Source organism: Rattus norvegicus, chromosome 7, assembly GCF_036323735.1.
Source record: "Rattus norvegicus strain BN/NHsdMcwi chromosome 7, GRCr8, whole genome shotgun sequence".
NCBI classification, from domain to species: Eukaryota; Metazoa; Chordata; class Mammalia; order Rodentia; family Muridae; genus Rattus; species Rattus norvegicus.
Window position 1 is genome coordinate 119,232,099 of NC_086025.1, and position 20,558 is coordinate 119,252,656.

Consider the following 20,558-nt stretch of genomic DNA (forward strand, 5'->3'; position numbering starts at 1 on the left):
TAAAGGAGAAAAACAGTACCCAGCCAACCCAGGGCCTCAAAGCAGAAAGGAAGAAGTAAAATCAAATGGTACACGTCTGTTCCATCTGCCCATCTCTAGATAGCCATCCCTCATTTTGGAGATGCATTTCAAAGTGAGATGCATATGTTAATTTACCCCTGACGGCAATGTCCACGCTGTTGGCTAGGTATGGATTTTCTGGAGAAAGTAAACATTACACATGAAATGCTCAAATCTCCAGCACAGTTCTCACTTGATGAGTTTGCATCACAAACGTGTTGCCCCTAGCAAGCATCCCTTCAGGAAGTGCTAGAGAACTCTTTTGCAGTGCAGACTATACAAACAGAACCCAATAAGTATGTTTGATAGATTGGCATGGGAAGGAGGGGTGAGTGTCCTGACAGGCATGGCTGTGGGGAAGTGCACAGGGGCTGTGCAGCATGGATGAAGTCTGTGTGCTAACAGGAAGGCAGAGGAAAGAGTGGTGGGACTTGGATCCTGATTTGACTGGACCGTGACATGACTGTGGTTCCTAGGACATTCTGTGAACCAAGGCACTTGGCTGGGATGTACTTTGTCCTACACACTCGGGATTGATTATTTCCACACCCTTCTCTCCACCCAGTTCTTCACCTCTGAGCCTGTTCTTAGGCTTTCTTCCTTGTTTAGGACATCTCTACTGTGGTGTGGTGACCATGGGGTCCAGCATGTTCTGTTACTTTTCACCAGGCTAAGCTAAGAACACTGGCTTCTCTGTGCCTCACTGTCCTCCCCTGTTAGATGGTAACAAGCTGGTTGGAGAAGTTAGGAGTAGGGAGTGTGTTAGAGAGTGGCAATGCCTTTGGTTGGTCATGCTCTGAACAGTCAGTGTATGACATGCTGGCAAGGTACCTGACTGGTTGGGACACTAGCAGCCCCGGACTCCAGAAAATCCTCAGGGTCGTGCTTACACAGTGCTGTGCTCAGTGTATGCAGTGGCTTAGCTCCTTTTATGGTTGTAGGCGTCATTGTTTAAAATTTTAGTAGCAAGAATGGAGCCAGGCATGGTGGTGCCCACCTTTACACCTAACACATGGAAGGTAGTTAGAGGCTAGCCTGGTCTACAGAGTTGAGTAGGCACAATGCGGCTGCCCCACTGGGTGTTGAGTGATGGGGACACTGTTGGTCTTCTTCCCCTCTTTCTGAAGCCTTGGGGCTGCAAGACATGGACTACGTACATATTAGGCAAATGTTCTGCCCGTGCACTATGCCACCAGCCGTGTTTTACGGCGTCACTGTGAAGCTGCTTTATGAGCTCACCCTCTGCAGTTACTAAGCCTTTGTTTGTTATCTCCACACTGGAGTTCATTGTAGACCCAGGATGCCTTTGGTGAAACAAGCTGCTGTGGGAATCCCTTGCTCTGTGCTTAGCTCCTAGGGATGTTTGGATGCTCTCGGAGGAGGGCTGTTGGATCCATTATCTGTTTTGAGGGTATCAGGCAAACAGAGCTGTGTCACCTCCTGCTTCTCTGGGATGACAAAGGTCAAGTTTCTTTCCTATTAATGAAAGTGAGTTGCATCTGTGAAGCTGATTCACCTGCGAACAGACGCTGACAGGCAGCAGCGAACAACACCCGGTGTTCTCACATGATCTGTAAGGGCAGCGCTTTCAGTTCATCACAGCTGCCGGTTTCCTCCTGTGGTGGACTAGAAAGCCTTTGGGAGGGTGGTAAGAAAGCTCAGGCTGGGTGCAGGTGGTGGTCAGCAAGACACGATTCCACAATCTCTCTTTGGCCTGTCACTTGCAAAAGAGGACAGTCTTGGGCTAGGTGGACTGACCTCACTTGGGTGCAGATTTAAGAGCAGGGTATGGTGGGTGTGGGCACTGGGCTCTTATTCAATCCTTCTGGGTCCTCTGGGGAAAGTCCACTGAGAATCATTTCCTTTCTTCCTCTCCCTGCTGTATGTACTGGGTACACGTAACTGCCTGCAGACCATGAGCAGTTGCTCACGTGCTCCTGCCTTCCCCCGTCTTCCTGATTTGGAGGTTACATGCACAACCCTAGGTAACTGCTGAAAGTCTGCGTGGCCCCTTTAACTTTGTGTATTCACCCGCAGGGCTTCATAAATAGCTCCTCTGTACCACATAACAGCCATGTGACTAAGGCTTGAGGTGGACAAATTTCAAATGTGGTTGGGTATGAGAACGGGGAGAGCTGATGGGTGGAATGGACAGCCCAGGAGTACAGCTCAGTTGGGATGCACAAGCCAAGGCCGCTAGATAATTCCTAAACAGGGCTGGCCTGAGTCAGATCATCCATTGGGCCCCTATAGGATCTGTTGCTGGACCCATGAGTATGACAGTGTCAGCATCCCTTTGGGCACTACAGCAGTTGATGGGCAGAACGCATGTTGAACTGTGGGCTGGAAAGCACTGTGAGCTTGTGGCCCTAAACTGACCTTTGAATGGACAGCAGCAGGAACATGTTGGGTCGGACATGGGCACAGCCTTGTCCAGGTGTTTGTTAACAGTGGCCAGGTCTTACGTTTTTGTTGCTTCTGCTCTAGAACTCTGGAGAAGAAAGCTCTGTCCAGCTGGCAGCCCAGGGGCCCTGGGGTCTAGGATTCTATAGTCTTTGGTTTCTGTGCTGTCTGTGTTACCTGTACAGGAGAGAGACACTGCTGAGAGGAGGACCGCCCTTAATTTTCTGATTAGTGAAGAAAAGACCCAAACAGTGGGATATTGAGGTTTTTAATCAATTGTTTCCGGATAAATACCCAACTTTCTCTTATCTCAGCTGATTAGATCCCATCTTTGTGCTGCCGACTGACGGATGTCTGCGTTCAGGCGCAGGCTTGTGTCTGACTCAGGCTCAGTCGTGTACATGTATTCTGAATAAGCCTTTTGTTCCATTGAGAAGATTAAGGGCAGTATTTGGTTGGGAAAATTTTAATGAAGCACCTAACAGGGCTATTATTCATTTTTGAAACAAGTTGCTCTGGTTGCCATAGTGACATTAAACCTTTTATTAAATGTTTTCCTTTCAGCCTTGAATAAGTTTTTGGGAAATGCTGGTGGGGGAGCTGCAGATCCGCGGACCTGGCATCTGGCAGGAATTTTCTGGCTCTGCCGAGTTAAATCATTCAGGGAATTTATGTTATAGGAACATAAAGCTTATAAATCTAGTTTATCATATCTATCATTTAATTGTTCATGCAAGCCAGCTCTTCATGTAGCGATTTACAGTAATCTCAGTGAAATAACAGTTTTGTGTCACAAATGAATAATGCATGCAAAGAAATTGTTGAGCTCCTTAAAATCATTATGCTCAAAATATTAGGCTCTTATTTGAAAGTGATAGAATGATGATCGCATAGAGGCTGCAGGCTGGGGACCTCAGAGTGGGTCGCCATCATCATGTTGGGGCTCCAGCTCTCAGAAAGGAAGTGGTGCAAGGCGGCTCCGGAATGACCTGGTGTCTTGCCGCAGTTCCTGCTTGCAGCAGTCAGCCGGGACCTGGCAATACTGGACCTGTGGGTGGGCTGGGGTGTTGGCTCGAGGGAACGCTCTGTGTTTAAAGGATGAGAGGCTTCTTAGACGTCCATCTGCCTGGGACAAGACGAGAGTTATGTTGCCATTAGTGCTGTTGCCAGGCCAACCCTGGGAGTTTGCCACTGAGGTCTGCGGCTGAGCGCCTTGCTCCTCCCTTCCCCTTATGTGTTCCCAGCAGCACACACGTGCCACAGGTAAGCAGTGCTGTCAGAAGCTGAGGTGAGCAGCAGGCAGTCACTGCTCTGACGTTCAGTGGGGAGGATGCATTGAATGTGGCTCCTTATTAGCAGCGTCCATCCGTCCGTCCATCCGTCCATCTGTTCCCATGTCTGCATGTCACCAGGCTGGCGACAGCTTCCTTGCCAGGACGTTAGCTCTTTGGATGGCCACAGTAAGAAATGTGGGTGATACTGGGGTGCCTGGGTGTGAGAGGGAGGCAGCTCCTCACCACAAGGGGGAGGCCCTGCTTCTTGGGAAGCAGGAGTTTTCCAGAACGAGAGTGTCATCAGTCACTGTCAGAAGGCCTGTTCTTCCTTTACCTTCTCTCATGCCTTTAAAAAAGACCTGCGTTATGAAAAATTTCAACCACACACAAAGGTCAAGAGAACATGCAATGAAGCCAGGACACCAGTCCCTGACACTCAGCGACACTCAGCGACTGTCAGTTGCCGCCACGGTCGGCTCATCTGTCCCTCTTTTCCTTTTTCTTTGCTGGAGTATTTCAAAGAAAATCCCAGACATCATGTCATCTCACCTCCCTGTGCTTCAGTATGCATGAAAAAAATCTCTCCGTCTCCATCTATTTTCAGAACACGGTGCTGCCAGAGCCCCTCAGACAGGCCTCCCCGAGTGGAGACTGGGGGTGCAGCAGGTCAGGCCTGGGCCTCCCAGGCTATCTGCCTTCCCACTCACAGTCAGAAAGTCCTGTGGTCTTTTGCTGACTGGGACTTGGGCTGAGGTCTCAGGTTGACAAAAACCATTCAGAAGGAAGAATCTAATCAGTGGCTCGAGTGGCCTGATGGCCTAGGGACATGTGGTGTGTTCTGAAGATTTAGTTTTAGAAGAGATGTTGCTTAGGAGCCCAGGAGGCAGGGTGACTTGCACTGAGATGTCCTGTTCCATAGTCCCACTGTCCCACAGCCCTGCTCCAGGTTCCCATGCTCATGATCGTCATGGGTCTTGGGTGTGGGACCAACTAGGTCCATCTCGTGTCTCGTTCCCTCAGGTTATCCTTGCCAGGTTTGCTAGTGAGGTCTGGAGTTCAGTGTCTCCTGAGTCAGGACTTGGGAGTTTCTTATGGTAAGGCGCACACATTCACCTTGTCTTAGAGCCTACAAGGCACTGCGGTCCCCCTCATTCCCGAGAGAGAAAATAGGATTTTGAGTTTCAACTCCAAGTTGACATTTGTAAACAAAACATCTAAAAAGCATGTTAAGGGCCAGTCCTGAGTTACTTGGGAAACAGTTTACAAACAGAGCAAATGATCGAGACAAGAAAGAGAGAGCGAGCATGTGTGCTCACAAGTGTGGGTGTCTGTATAGAAAATACCGGACGAGAACGTCCCTGGGCACCTCCTCAGTGGCAGGCCTTCTTCCTGGGTGGCAGTCCTGTTTCAGAGTGGGGTGAGAGCTTATTTGTTGTTTGAAGGATGGCATTGTCATCGAGGGCTTTGCTCATTATGAGTGGCTTGATACATTTCCTCTGTCTGCAGGGCCTCTGGTATTTTCACTCCCTCAGACAGTGTGGAGGAGGGACTTGACAGGAGCTCTTGAAGATCCTCATGGAGATTAGGGTCTGCCTCAGCTCCTGCAAGTATAAATCTCAGGCTGGCATCAGGGACCCTGAGAACCGCAAGGGGTGCTGCTGTGGAGAGGCCCTTCTCGTGTAGCTAGCTGGGGTTGATTCTAGGCCCATAAATTGGCCCTTGATGAACTGCAGTGGTTTTAAAAGCAGGCTGCATCGGAATTTTAAGTAATGCCTCACTGAGACAGCTACTTCAGAGCAGGCCACAGGGTTCTCAGAGTCGAGGGTGACCGGGGCCGTGGTAGCTAACCACTACTTTGCAGACTCTCTCAGCGCTGCAGACAGCAGTGCCAAGTTGGGCTCTTTGCTAGATATTTATCACCTCTTTCTCCATGACAGGGCCTTTTGGTTGCTGTAGCTAGAGCTGTAAGATGATGTTTATGCTGTTTCTCTATATCACTTTTTTATTGTGTACTATTTCTGTTGCAAATAGTCATAAATATGCTTACCGTTTTGACTGCATTATGACATGTTGCTGTAAGTAGGCATGTACACTTTGGGTTACAAGGCTGAGCAATTTCGTGTTCTTCCGGCATTTCTCCTGGTGTGTGTTAGTCTCTGGTAACAGTGTCTGGTCCCTTCCTTTCTGAACATGTCGGGGTCTGTGGCCTCTGATCCCATTACCTTCTGGAGTATCTCCCATACACTCTTGACCTTCACCAACCTGGTGTTGACTAAGGCGCAGTCACTGATATCTTTATTAGGGAACAGCTAAGTCAACTCACATGTCCACCTTGCCCTTCTCACAGCCTGAAATGGTTGTTGAGAGCAGCTGGGCAGTGGGCATGAGCAGAGAAAACAGAAAAGCATTGCACATGTGATACAGCTCACCTAACCTGTGCTCCTCCAGGACCACTGCATTCTTAGACACATAGCAGCTCTGATTATCTGCTTAAGACCCCTACACACATAGTGGCTGAATTGTCCATTTAAATTTTTGTGAATTATGTGGCAATAAAAATTTAAATTGATGTGTATTTTGGCACTTGTCATGGGCCATGTCTGAGGGATAGGGCAGAGGCCATCTCTTAGGGAGGTTTTGGTCTCTCGCATAGGAGGGATGGTATTAGATCATCCTGGGTAGGAAGACTGATGATACTTTCCGTGTGTTGCCACCTGATGTTACCTTACTGGTTCACACCTGGACTGGGTATCTCTTATGGTCTCTCCTGTGTCCCTGCGCTTGTCCTGAGTCCCTTCTGTTACCCCAGCGTGAATGTGAAGGTAGCGACTTGGACTGAGTACTGAGCCAGCATGGGCTCTTCTGCTTTCAAGGGCTAAACCTAGCCTGGCCTCTTTGCTCACAAGGCAAAACAAGAGTCTGATGAGCTTTCCTCTGTGACCCCAGATGTTGAATTAGAGCAGTGACCAGAAAGTCCACAGTTCACCTCAGAGGGGACAAGATAGCCACTGGGGAGGAGTAGAAATGTAGATTCAGATGTCTGAGTTTGTTGCTATTGACTGGGGGGGGGGGGGGGAGGAGCCAGGCAGGAGGAGGCCATTGCTCAGCACAGAGTAGCTGCTGGTTTCTGGTCTTTCTGATGAGCATACTTTTCCTGCCTGGATGTCAACTTATGGAAATGGGTATTCAAAAGAGAACAGTGTTAGCCAGCCGGCAGGGACTTCCCAGAGCCCTTCCTTTTGCATATTCAGTGTTGGAGGTGCATGATTGGATGGGCTTCTTCCTAAAGGATGCCTTGTCTCACTGTGTGGGGCTCCAGGGATGCTGAAGTGCCCTCCCAACAAGTCAAGGGCAAAGTCAGGATCAGATGTGCTTCCTGTCCACTGTGTGCTTGGCTCTTTGCAGAGATGCTGTGGGTGTGTGTGGTCTGGCATCTCTTGCTGCCCAAGGAGAGGAGGGTGGTAGAGAGACAAGGGTGCAGAGGCTCTTTGGAGGCTCTTTGGAGGCTCTTTGGAGGCTCTTTGGAGGCTCTTTGGAGGCTCCATTTACTTGCAGGGCCCTCTGGGAAAGGAGGCATGGCTTCCCCTGGCCCAGGGCCTAGGGCTCAGGGCAGCTACTTCTGCATGTCTTTGGCTTGGCCCTTGTGAAGTGATGCTGAGCTCTTGCTACTCATTTTCTTGAGGCCTGCAGAGGCCACATGATGTCGGTGTTTGACCCCTGTGTACAGTTGGGATCTGCTCATGTTTGAGTTTCAGTCGTCCACGGCCCCCATTTCCTCAGATGCTGAGAAGCTGCTGCCAGAGATATCTTGTGTGGCTATGGGCTGAGAGGTACTCACTGCCCTCTCCTGACTCCTGTCGGCCTCTGGCTCTCACTTGGCTCTAGCACTAGTGTTGGTCATTTTTTTCTGAGCACAGCCTCCCGTCAGGCGTCTGCACACTTTGTCGGCACACTCCTGCTTGTACCTTTGCTTACAGTGTTTCCTCCAGCGTCTGCCTGTCTCCCCACACTGCCCCAACTGATTGAGGGAGAACTAGACTCAGGTCATCTCCCAACCTCCAGCCTGCCTGTCCTGGAATGCTTGCTATGTCTGCCAACCAGGAGCCATTCTTGGTGCTGGGAGATGGCCTGATTTCCTGGTGCTGGAACCTGTTGGAAATGGTTTGCAGCCCTTCCTCACTGAGGTGACTGTGAAGGGCTGTTTGAGACTCAGAAGGTAGTGGGTGACTGGCCAAGGCAGGGGAGTATTGACTGCCGAGCATGCTCCTGTCTCTCTTGTCCCTTCTTCAGCCTTGTCTTTGACTCTGGCCCTGCCTTCTCAGACTTTCCTTCTGTTCCTGTCCTGTCCTTCTTCACGTGCTGGCAGGGTTGAGGAAGACATCTTCAGGGGCCCGTTAGAATTGTCCAGTCCTGAAAAGTCAGGGGTGATGGCACCCAGATCCCTGCCTCTAGAGAAATCGTGAGCACTCAGAGTACTCAGTGACATGGGGTGGGAGTCTGTGAGCCCGTACTTGCTTGAGGCTTGCTCCACCTCCATGAGGCTTTCTAGATTAGAGCAGAACATCCATCTTTTCCCCCAACCTGAGTTCCTAGGGTTGGAGCTGTCTTGAGTGATACACCATGCCACATGCCGGGAATCTGGCTTTTATTCTCACTTTGCAGAAGCAGAAAATTTGAAGGTATTCAAAGACCTTTCCTTTGCCCAGATGTTCTTGAGAGATGAGCTGGAGCCAAGAAGTCAGTTCAGTTTTCTGATTCAGAGAAAAAGAAACGACTCCTAAACAGGGTCGTGGATTCCAGTAGACATCAGTGAGTTCTCACCGGAGAACTGGACACCCAGCCCTCTGTCTGCTCACTGGGTACTGTGTCTCAGTCTCTTTGTCTGCCTCTGAGGCTCTCTCCTCTGGGTACTGATTCTCAGTCTCTTTGTCTGACTCTGAGGCTCTCTCCTCTGGGTACTGGTTCTCAGTCTCTTTGTCTGCCTCTGAGGCTCTCTCCTCTGGGTACTGATTCTCAGTCTCTTTGTCTGACTCTGAGGCTCTCTCCTCTGGGTACTGGTTCTCAGTCTCTTTGGAAAAGCTTTCCTCTCTAGATGTCTGTGACGCATCTTCCAGGCTCTCCACTCTTCTGCCCTCACACCTCATTTACTAAACTGAGTTTCATGACTTTTCTTTAAAATCCTCTCTTGTTTCTGAGTGGATATTTTTCAGCTCTTGAACTTTGTGCATCGGTACCCTTCTGGAGAGGACCTCTGCCTTGCTGCTGACTTGTTCTGTCAGAAACAAGGCCAGTGCAGTGTAGAGGGCTCAGGCTTAGGCTGAGAGTCAGCCTTGAGTCCTCTCCTCATCTGTCAAGTAGGGATGGGAACTGCCTTGCAGGGTGGCATGTCCTCACTGGGAAGTGACATGGCGTGGTCATCATGTTAGACCCCCTACCACAGGGGCAGACACTCTAGAAAACGACTTGAGGGAGATACTTATTTGCGTTCATGGTTGGCAGGCTCTGTTGCACTGAGTCTGAGAACAATATGGCAGTCGAAGCCAGAGGCAGAGGCTGCCGAACTTACAGCTGCTGGGAAGCAGAGTGGAGAGCCAGCCAGAGCAAGGCGTGCATTCATGTTCTCCCGTGTGCATGTGATGGCATCGTATATCTTGTTGTGTTAGCAGGTGGCCACAGGCCTTCCTTCTCTCCATCCTCCCTTTCTCCTCTCATCTCATTTAGGTTAGCTGCCTTCACTTCTTCCCTTCCTCCCTCCCTTCCTTCCTTCCTTCCTTCCTTCCTTCCTTCCTTCCTTCCTTCCTTCCTTCCTTCCTTTTCTTAGATAGGTTCTTGCTATGTAGTAACCTAGGTTAAAAATCCTCCTGCCTCAGCCTCACAGATGCTGGGATTAAAGGTACGTGCCATCACACCCAGCACTAGCTGCCATCTTGACCTACTCTTTAGATGGCCGGTCTCCCTGGTCTTTTAGGGAAATGCCTGATGGCCTTTGTTAACTCTCAACATGTCAGATAAAGTGACAGCCAATCTGTCCCTATTCTTTCACATGTTGGCCTGGTCTTCTCTGTGCATGTGGGCCTGCCCTTGGTCAGAGTTCTTTTTTTTTTTTTTTTTTTTAAGATTTATTTATTGTGTACACTGTAGCTGTCTTCAGACACACCAGAAGAGGCCATCAGATCTCATTACAGATGGTTGTGAACCAACATGTGGTTGCTGGAATTTGAACTTAGGACCTTTGGAAGAGCAGTCAGTGTTCTTAACCACTGAGCCATCTCTCTAGCCTCAGAGTTCATTTCTGTTAACCTGGGGTGACCTCCAGTCAGTTTCCTCACTTCTCCCTCCCCTTTGATTCATTCCCTATCCTCTAAGGAGGGAAGTCACATGGTAACAGGACCTTCCTCTGCAACTCTCACAATCTTCATTTTCCAGAACAGAGCCTAACTTCCTGCTACTTAGTGCCCTCTGGAATTGGAGTCTTGTTTATACTTTTGTTCTCTACAACAGCAACCTGCTGGTCTGACTGAACTGTACCTGTTGCTCTCTTCAGACACTTGTGAATAGTAGCTGTTAACGTTGTGTTAAGATGATAGAAGACTCTGAGGACAGAGTCACAAGGAGGACACAAGGGTGGGGCTTAGCATTTTCTCTTTTCTCCCCATTTTCTGTGGTCCCAGTGTCATAAGGAAGCCTTGTGCCAGCTAGAGTATTTCTTGATGCTTGCACACATCCTGAGATGACTACTTACCATGTCTCACCTTGTTGGCTTGAACAGTGTGTCACATGGTTACCCATCTATAGGTGTGAATGGGGGATACCTGGAACCCTGTGGTGCTGTGAATGATGGCCCTCGTAGGGCCATAGGGAGTGGCACTGTTAGGAGGTGTAGCCTTCTTAGAGGAAGTGTGTCACTGGAGGTGGGCTTTCAGGTTTCTAATGCTCAAACCAGACTCACTGTCACTTTCTTTTCCTGTTGCCTGCTGGTCTTGATGTGGAAATCTTGGCTTCTTCCTCAGTACCATGTCTGCCTGCATGCCTCGTGCTGTGACCATAATGGACTAAATCTCTGAACTGTAAGCCGAATGTTATATAAGAGTTGCTTTGGTCATGCTGTCTCTTCATGGCAATAGAAACATCAACTAAGACAAGCCCTTATTTCATATCTGTCTCGTCAACCCACATCCTCATGAAGCTTGGACCAGGATACACACTAGCCTGGAAGCAAGTCAGACAATAGTTGTACAGTGGGGCAAAGGAGGCTCAAGGACTCTGAGAGTGAGGGGTGCTCATTTCAGCACTGTTTCCACCAGGAACACTGCGGTGCCCACAGGGTCACTCTTCTGGGGTCAGTGATGGACTTTGGTAAGAACCTGGGACAGACAGTGTTCTAAACAAAAGTAGTCTGATTCCGCCCTAAGCCTGAGTCTGCTCAGTGAGTTCTGGGCAGATGGATGGTGGCTCTGGCCAGGTCCTGGCAGCCCCAGATTTCTCCTTGCCACCTAAGCTATCTCTCAGAGCATCACAGGTGACATCATTTGTAGGGACTGGAAGAATATATTTGCTTTGTCTTTATAATAGCATTGGGTACTTATCTGAAGTTAATTGGCTTATCATAGACATGATTGTCTCTGGCCTTCTAGCACATATATCTTCCTGCCAGCAGACCCTACAGTCACATGTGGCATCCTCTGGATAGCCACTTTTCCTTCTGGGTAGCAGAAGGAAAGCAGTCCAAGGGAGTCCCTCCGGAGTGCCTGGGTACACCGCTGTCCTCCCATAGCTGTCCAGGGCTTTGGTCTGAGGAGCTTCTGTGGATGGTGTCAGGATGGCACAGCAGCATGAGAGCTGGGGTGAGTATACGTGGCTGGGCTGGTTTCCTAAACCTGTGCACAGATAGGACAGAAGCTGTCTTTAGGAGCCTGCACTCCTGCCTTTCAGTGTTGTGGGTAGTAGCATCAGTACAAGGGAGTACCTAGCTGCTGGTGCTGTCGTCACAGTCTCACCGCTGTGGGGCAGGGCTAAGTACAGCCTTCTCACTTCTTCTCCCCCTTCCCTGTCTCGCCTACACATGTACAAATGTTATAAATACACGGTATTGTATGCTGAAATTCTTAGGAGGCCCAGGGTCTGTCTTCAATGACTCTTACTGGAAAGCACAAATGGGAGTCTCAAGCTTCTAATTTGTTTGCAAGGATTTAGATTTTTAACATGGAATAGCAGTAGCCTTTCCTTTAATTAAATGCCATGCAGCATTGGCTGTGAGATCAATGTATTGAAGGGAAAGCCAGTGTACTCAGTCCTTGTGAAGTGACTAACAGGTGATTAGGGCTCGTGCAGGCTGGGAAGAGGGAGCTGGTTCACAAGGCTCCCTCCTCCCGTTAGTTGTACTTTGCTTTCCCTGCCCCTTCCCCTGTCTTTGGAAGGCTAGAGTTTCTCCTTAACTATCTTGGGTGTGTTCTCAGCTATACCTTGGGTAGCGACACTCATTTAGGACCTTTAAGGAAAAGAACACCCCTCCAAAAAAGGTTTCACATTTATAGGTCAGGCCTAATGGGAGGCCTGGGGACCACAGATAGCTAGAGTTCTGATTCCACACTACAGTATTTGTGTGTGTGTAGGGATAGAGGGGGAGCTGGGGTGTATGGGCGGGTGGTAGGGAGAGAGGGTGGGGGAACCGAGAAAGAACCAACTCTTTTCTAAATGTGCTATGATGGGCGTTAAGTGCTGTTTGTACTGTGGATGATTCTAGAGTTGCATGAACAAAGCTATTGGCCCAGGGGTGGGAACATTTTAGATGAACTTGTATGTGGGTTAGAGGACCCCTTCCACAGAGATCCACTCAGGATCCCACCTACCTCTTACTTGGTGAAGGGTGGAGTGTTCCCCGAGTTCCTCTTGGTACTCTGTACTGTCTGTCCATCCTGTGGCTAGCTGCTCCAGATCCTGATGGTTCCTTCCATCCTGTAGGACCAGCCCTCCTCTGACTGTAACAAAAGCTGCTTGCTAAAGCCTGGCCTTGTACCCACTGTTGCAAAGTTTCCGTCTTCCAGATCCCCTTTCCTGAGGAGATGGTGTGATTTGAGGAGCAGATCACATACCGCAGGATCCAACATCTAAAGTGTGTGGTTCAGAGGTCTTTAGTGTATGCACATGTGTGGAATTGTGCAGTCACTGTTGTCAGTCTTGGGATATTTTCACCACTTCCCCAAGGGAGTATGTGTCCCTGATTTATTTCCCCATGTCCCACCTCTTCTTGCCTCATCTAGGTAGCCACTGTTCTACTTCTGCCCTGGATGTGCCTATTGTGAGCATTTTTATGAGCAGAACCCTAAGTAGATGGTCTTTGCACACTGGCTTCTTTCACAGTGTTTCCACCTATCCACACTGCCACATGCAACCTTTGTTAATTTATTTTGGTTGAATAATTATTCCATTGTATGTGTCTTCCAAAGATCCCTGTGTTAATGTCTGGTCCTCTCAGCCTGTGGTACTTTTGAGGGAGGGTACACTGAACCTTAAAGACATGGTGCCTACCAGATCTCATGGTCCATGGAGTTTATGCCCTCCAAGAGAATGTGAGGATCCCAGCCTGTTCCTTAGGCACGGCTGTGAACAGTTCTGTCACAGTCTGCAGCCAGGCCAACAAACAAACCATGGCCTGAAACCATTAGCTGTGAGCCACAGTGACCGTTTTCTCTTAGGAGCTGGTTGTCTTAAGGGTTGCCACAGTGGAAAGCTGACAAGTATGGTGCGCAGGCTGCAGTCTGTGTGTCCGCTCATCCTCTCATGGATGTGGATGTTTCTGCTTCGAGTCCAGTGGACAGCACAGTGGAGACCGTAAGTCTTGTTTCCAGTGTTCTCGAATAGGTATTGAGGGTGTCTAATGTGCTGAGGACTGGCAGACTGTCTTCTGTTGGGCCATTTTTCACACTTAGAGTAGTGTGGGAGGGTTCCGGTTTACCTGAATTTTAAAACTTTAGCTTTTGCGTGTGAAGTGGCTCCTCCTATCAGTGTGACTTTGAGTGTCTTTTTCATGTGCTTATTGGCTGTCTGTGTATTTCCATGGATAAATACCTCTTCATGGTCTTTTCATTTTCCATTGACTGCATGTGTGCTTGTTAACGGCACCCGTGGTATTCGTTTTATTTATTTATTTTTTCTTCTTAGTACTGGGGCAGGGCGGGGCGGGGGAGGTCACACCCTAAGCTTTATGCATGCTGGGCACACATTCCATCTCTGAGCTCTTGGCCAGCCAGCTCTTATGCAAGCCTACTCCTGACATTTAGTAATACTCTTGTATTCAGGTTGGCTGCTGTGAATGGGTCCTACAGGTTGGGGGGCAGCTTCAGGTTGCAGGTCACGTTGTACCTGCTTCCTGGTCTGACCTCTGAGACCTATGTGTAGCTTGAGTAGCAACAAGCTGGGTCCAGTGTCACAGGCTGGTGTTCAGCAGTCCCAAGCAGTATGTCTGGTGTTCTTGTCTGGACACCTTCTAGAGGCTTCCTCCACTGATACAGAAGAGCAGACAAAGAGGAGGCTCTTAACAGTGACAGTAGAGGGATGATTCTAGGTCTTAGAAAAGAAGGCTTTAGCGTCCTTGATGGTAGGCTGAGGAGAGGCAGAACACCCAGCAGAAGTGACACAGGAACTGTTCCTATGTGCCCTAAAGCAGCTTTATTTCAGGAGGATTTGTTCCCTACTGATTAAAGCATGCTCTCTGTGTGTACATTATTAAAAACAAAGTTCATGGTTCTGTTCAAAGTAGAAAAGCATCAATTAGAGAAATAGCATATGACAGAAAAAACTTCTGGAGCACCTGCCTGGTGGGTACCAGTAAGCAGGACAGGCTGGCATGCTGCTAGGGATTTGCATCTGAGTCACCGTCGTTTGTGTCAGAAAGCAGTGTCCCTGTGATGTCTGCCCTCTTCAGAAGAGAAGCCTCTTTGTGGGCAGCCAGCACAGGGCACATGTGTTATTCTTCCATGAAGTTCTTGGGCACAGCCCTTATGTGGTCTTGCAAGTGACGTTAGAGGCTTCCTCAGGTAAAGCGGCTGTTCAAGTCGAAATTACCCCAGTCTATGCTCACAGCAGACTGCCTGAGAGCAGTTGTGTGCTCACCCGTTGGGTGTTACAGTTCATTTACAATTTAACCCAACCTTATTTTGGAGGATTTTGTATTTTAACGTGTAGTTCTTGATCACATCAAGAATTTTGGGCCTTGCTTTTGTGTAGCCTCTGCTGTTCTGGGAATCTTCATTTTTCCCCTCTGGGCTCTTTTGTCTTTTAACTTCTGTATGTGCCTTCTATGTATAAGTACTGTGAACCTTCATATGCTACATGAAATTGTCAAACCTGCCACTTGCTGTTTTGATAATCTAGGTTCTTTCACTGTAAAGTTGCCTCCTAACTTGTATATTTAGTTTATTAATCTTTTTGTCGTTTTTGAGATTCATGTTATATTTTGGAAGACCTTTTCAAAACATAGCAGAAGATTCTGTCCCCTCTAGTCTTTAGCCTTCCTATTACACACAGAAACAGCCGGGCTGCCCTCATGTAGACTTGGTGTCATTCAGACCTTGCTTCTGTGGTAAGATCCAGACTCTTTGTAGAAATAGGTACCGTGTCGTGTGAATGCTGCATTATCACATCTCAGTGCTCATGTGTGCACGCGTTTGATTTTGAACCATTATTCCCATCTCCTGGGGCTTGTCCCTTAGGCTCTCACAGAGGGCTCCTGTCTTCATGCCCATAACTCTGCCATGGGTTTCTTAACTCTCCACTGCAAATCTGTTCGCTCTGTCCATCTGTCTGTCCATCTGTCTGTCTGTCTCTCTACCTGTCTACATATATAAGTTATCTATCTATCTATCTATCTATCTATCTATCTATCTATCTATCTATCTATCTATCTATCTATCTATCTATCAACTGACAAAGTTCCTTTCTAGTCTTGACTGTCTAGACCTCTTGACCTGAACTCACAGAGATCCACCTGCCTTTGCCTTCCAAGTGCTAGGGTTAAAGGTTTTGTGACCATGCCTTTATTTTTTGAAAACATTTTTAAAGACTTATTTTTATTATTTTAAGTAATGTAGGCATTTGTCTGCATGTGAAAATGTGCCTGTGAGTGCTTGTGTCCGCAGGGGCCAGAGGCACCCAGTTCTTTGGAGTCGGAGTTCCAGATGCTTGTGAGCTATTGATGTGGGTGCTGGGAACTGAACTTGGGTCCGCTGGAAGAACAGCAGTAATCACCGGACCATCTCTCCAGCTCCACCTTCTTTTATCTTAGTTACTGTGTGGTGTATTGTATGCATGTCTGTTCATGTGTATGCACATGAGTATAGAGGCCAGAGGTCAATGTCATGCTTCTTCCTTAAAATTATCCATTTATGTTTTGAGAAAGTTCCTTACAGAATTTGGAGTTCATGAATTTTTCTGGATTAGCTGGCCAGCAAGGCTCAGGCTCAACTCTGCCTGGCATGCTGGAATCCCAACATGTGCTGCCGTGTAGGTACATGGGCATTTAGGATTAGAATTCAGGCCCTGAGGCTTAGGTGGCAGTCACTCCCTTGGGAGATGGCCATCTCCTTAGGCCCTCTCCCCATTATTCTTTTATTTATTTATTTAAAAATGCTTTGAAAAATTTATGTTAAGGTTTCTCCTCTCCCCTCCCCTCCCACATTATTCTTATTAAGAATTTTATTGGCTCTCTTAGGACCTTGCTTTCCAGATGAACTTGCCAAATTTTAGCGTACACCCAGAAGCCCATTGCAATTTTATTTCTCTTTATATTAAAATTACATTTTCTTCTGAGTAACAATTGACATAAATTTCCAGTCTGAAACTCACTATCTATCTAACTTGGTTTGACTTGTCTTGTTTTTATTCAGCATCTGTCTGTCTGTCCTTCTGCCCGTCTACTTTCTCTCAGGTCTTTGTGTTTCTTTCTTGCTGCCCTCCCCTGCAGGCTAAGCTTTCTCAGTCTCCGTGAGTCCACCTTTGGCCCTCCAGTCTGCTGTCCACACCATGGACTTCATGAGCTGCTCCTGGGCTTCAATCACCCATTTCTTGACTTAGTTTTTCTGTTGTCATGTTCTCTAAGGAACCAGCCTGACCTTCGGAAGCAACATTCCCCACTCAGCTTCCCTAGTTCTTCTGACCCTTTCTCTTGAGTGGTCGGTTTAGTTATGGCTTTGGTTTAGTTATTTTTGCTTTGGCTGGGAGGTGAGCCCTCCCTAGTGCTAGACATAGAGGCCGTATTTGTTGTTGCTCATGGACATGGCTTTCTTTACTTCTAGCTGTCAGCCCACCCCAGAGGAACTATACCTTAAACTTGTCGAGCCTGGCACCTGCCTGTCTCCATGCTCTTCCAAGGGAAACCTGTAAGTTAGTTTCCTCACATGGCCTGTACACTTTTTTGTTCATTCTGTCTTTGTGACAGGGTTTCTCAGTGTAGCCCTGGCTGTCTTGGAATTCATATTATACAGCAGGTTGGACACGAACTCAGAGATTTGCCTGCCTCTGTCTCCCAAGTGCTGGGATTCAAAGCGTGTGCTACCATGCCTGGCTGGCCTGCACAGTTTTTAGGTTCATGCTTTTCATAGTTTTCTCTTCTCAGTCACACAGGGAAAAGCTGTTGGTTTTGGCAAGTTTGTGCACTGCCTGTCCATCTTGCTTAGTGTGGAACTACATTTCCTGCCTCATTCTTGCTTCTTCCTCTCTTCAGTAGGTTGTAGTTGATGGTTTTAACGTGTTCAGTCTCAGTCTAACTGGGACCCTGTCAGAGGGAGAGAGAAGGTGACTTCCAAGGGATTCCTTAGGAGTGAGGCCTTCCTTGGAGTCCTGAGCAGTTGTGCTATTCTCCCAATATCTATGATGGAATCCATCGGCCACGCACACTGACCACGGGGAGGGGCTTAGCTGTGCACCAGCACCTCACAGGCCCTCGCTGGAGTGGAGTGGGATGTGCTTTGCCAATGCCTCGTCACATCTCAGCTTTTCAACATTGGCCTCAGGACTTGTGGGCACTTTGCACAAGCAACATTCTTCTAGAGAGGGAACACCTGTTTGGGCCATCTGTCGATGCTGAGAGTGGCTTTTCTCCAACAGTGGATTCAACACACCCATGCCTGCACCCTTGGAGTGAATCATGTGATGTGAGCTATTCTTCAGATAGACTACTGTGTTCGGATCTGTTAAGACTTTCTTTGCGATCTCTGTCTGTATTGATAAGTGGTATTTGACTGTGCTACAAAGTCTTTAAGAATAGGAGTTAATACAGTGAAGACAGCTTGGTATTAAAGGCCAAGTTACTTAACCTCTCTGAGACCAGTTCTCATTCATGGACAGGGCTCACAGCCCTGATTAATCCAAGCTGCTTTGAGATAATGTATGCAAAGCTCTTTTTAAACACCGTACCTCGGCAAGACGAGAACTTTATCTCATGCTGTACATTCAACATTCTTGACTGTGTGTGTGTGTGTGTGTGTGTGTGTGTGTGTGTGTGTGTGGTGTGTGTGTGTGTGTGTGTGTGTGTGTGTGTGTGTGATGTGGACATGGGTTCAGGGAACATTAACCAGTGTGTGTTCTCAGTGCTTTCTTCAGAAACCACAGCCAGAAAACAGCGCTGTGCGGAGGGAGAGGCACAGCGAGGAGAGGCAGAGGTGCTGTCAGCAAACACTGCTATCAGCATTTGGATATTAGGTCCCCATTCTCCATGGTGTCCTTGCGGAGCTGGGGGAGATCTGATGTTTTCTGAGGGTTCTGTGACTGCAGGTTATGGCTGGTGCTGTCGTCCAATTACTCTCTACTCATTTTACTTAGACTTTAGTAATTGGAAAAAGATTAGATGTCAGGACTTTGCATTTTGTTGATTATATTACCAAAGTCTTCTCTGTAATCACTTCTCTTATTCCCAGTATTAATCATGAGCTCTGAGCTGCTGGAAGAGTCTAATAGTAGATTTCTAATGGAGGCAAAGGAAGCAGTTGCCTTTTTTTGCTGGGGCTGGAGTGTGTGGACGCCCTTGCACACCCACATGTGTGCCCCAGCCACTCAGGGAGGTCAGAGACAAGAACCAGGGCCTACTGTCCTTCCCCATGTCACCCATGTCATACAGTGACTTTCTTTATCCTCTAAGGCACTCACTGTCATGGCTGTAAGTCCCAGCCCTTCTCTCTCCCGCCAATCCTTGTCTGGTTCTCCTCGTTAGTGGTATTTGTCAAGACATCCAGGCCTGTGTTTGTCCACTTTGAAGTTCTCTTATCCTGTCTATATATCGTGTAGCACACCTTTGTCAGGTGTGTGAAGACAAGCTCGCCTCCCAGAGACCAGTGCTGAGGGGACAACTCAGACAGGCATTAAGAGGTGGAGGGTGAGAGCTGGAGAGACGGCTCAGTGGTTAGGAGCACCGGCTCCTCTTCTAAAGGACCTGGTTCAATTCCCAGCACCCACATGGCAGCTCACAACTGTCTGTAATTCTAGTTCCAGGGGGATCCGATAGCCTTATATACACATACAAACAGGAAGAGTGTCAATATATATAAAAACAAAAACAAATAAATCATTACGAAGCAGCGAGTGGTCCGGAGTGGGAGAGAGGAGAGCCAACTGGGCTGTCCAAACAGGCAGTGCTCTGGTTTGCTTTAATAAGGTGCTGTTATTCGTTATCTTTTGTGTATTGAGGTCATTCACTCTGAAATGTTTATCAATTAGGCTTACACTGGTTCCATTTGTGGGGCTTTCTGCCTACTGAGGAGTCTGATAGGATATGGTAAGTTGCTGTAGAACCTTTTGTAACCCTGCTTTTCTTTGTTCTTCCAACAGAGGAATTACGGAAGCTGAGCTGGTCCGGAATCCCAAAGCCAGTTCGTCCAATGACATGGAAACTTCTCTCAGTAAGTTTGCACACCAGTGCTCAGTCTAGTTACTTTATTCCTGTGAGTCCAGTGGCCTGACACCTGGGTGGAGGAGTATGGCTTGCTGGCTGTGGCCACACACTTGTCTATCTTGGTTGCATAATGACACAAGCCTTTGCTGTGTCCAAGAAGGCATTGTCTAGTTTTAGCTTAATTTCAAGGTTGGTTTGGCAAGTCTGGAAGAAAGCGAAGATGAGCACCAGCTTGTGACAGCTGTGTTCATTCCCACCGACTTCCACCATTAAAGAATGCTGTATGCAGGCTCGCGACTCAGGAGCTTACAGCACAGAAGCCCTCAGAGCCCAGAGGAAATGGGTATGGATCAGCCAAGAAGGGTCAGCAGTGCTGTTGGTGAACAAGAACAAGAAGAGGAGGAGGAGGAAGAACAAGAGGAAGAGGGAGAAGAGGAGGAAGTAGAAGAGGGAGAAGAAGAGGAAGTAGAAGAGGGAGAAGAGGAGGAAGTAGAAGAGGGAGAAGAGGAGGAAGTAGAAGAGGACAAGGAGGTGGGGTAGGAGGCGTTGGACATAGCCTGTTAGTGTAGTGGAGAGTAGAGGCCAGTGCCCTGAGCCCCAGCACTAAGCTGCTGCCCCAGAAGACCTCAGGGAATGTTCAGTGGTTGGTGGCTGTCTGTGTGCCCTCACTTACAGACCTGGCTTCAGGTTGGAAGTGAGAACAGTTCACTGGCAGTTTGCTTCTCTTTTCTCTTTGTTTTATTTTTGGAGCTCAGTCACAGGGAACTTTGGGTACCTACTCTAAATTGAGTCTGACTTTCAGTGTTTAAAAGACTTTTGTGCTAATGAGTCGTAATAAATTTTCAGTTCAGTACCTCGTAATCCTAAATGCAGATGCAGCTCTGAACAGCAAATATTTATTGATTAAATATCTCATGCAATTAAGGCTAGACCTGCTG

At 48.1% G+C, this 20,558-nt stretch overlaps 1 protein-coding gene across 6 annotated transcripts in view; it reads left to right on the forward strand.

Annotated features, from left to right (window-relative positions):
* Nucleotides 1-20,558, forward strand: part of Tbc1d22a (TBC1 domain family, member 22a) — a 284,988-nt gene that overhangs the window by 59,815 nt on the left and 204,615 nt on the right. For all 6 annotated transcript variants that reach the window (XR_005487292.2, XR_593675.4, XM_039080323.2 and 3 more), the window contains one exon: nucleotides 19,557-19,627. Coding sequence is in view for 4 of the 6 variants with exons in the window: in XM_039080323.2 (XP_038936251.1) it covers nucleotides 19,557-19,627 (71 nt within the window). In the remaining 2 variants the exon portion in view is untranslated. The remainder of the gene's footprint in view (nucleotides 1-19,556; nucleotides 19,628-20,558) is intronic.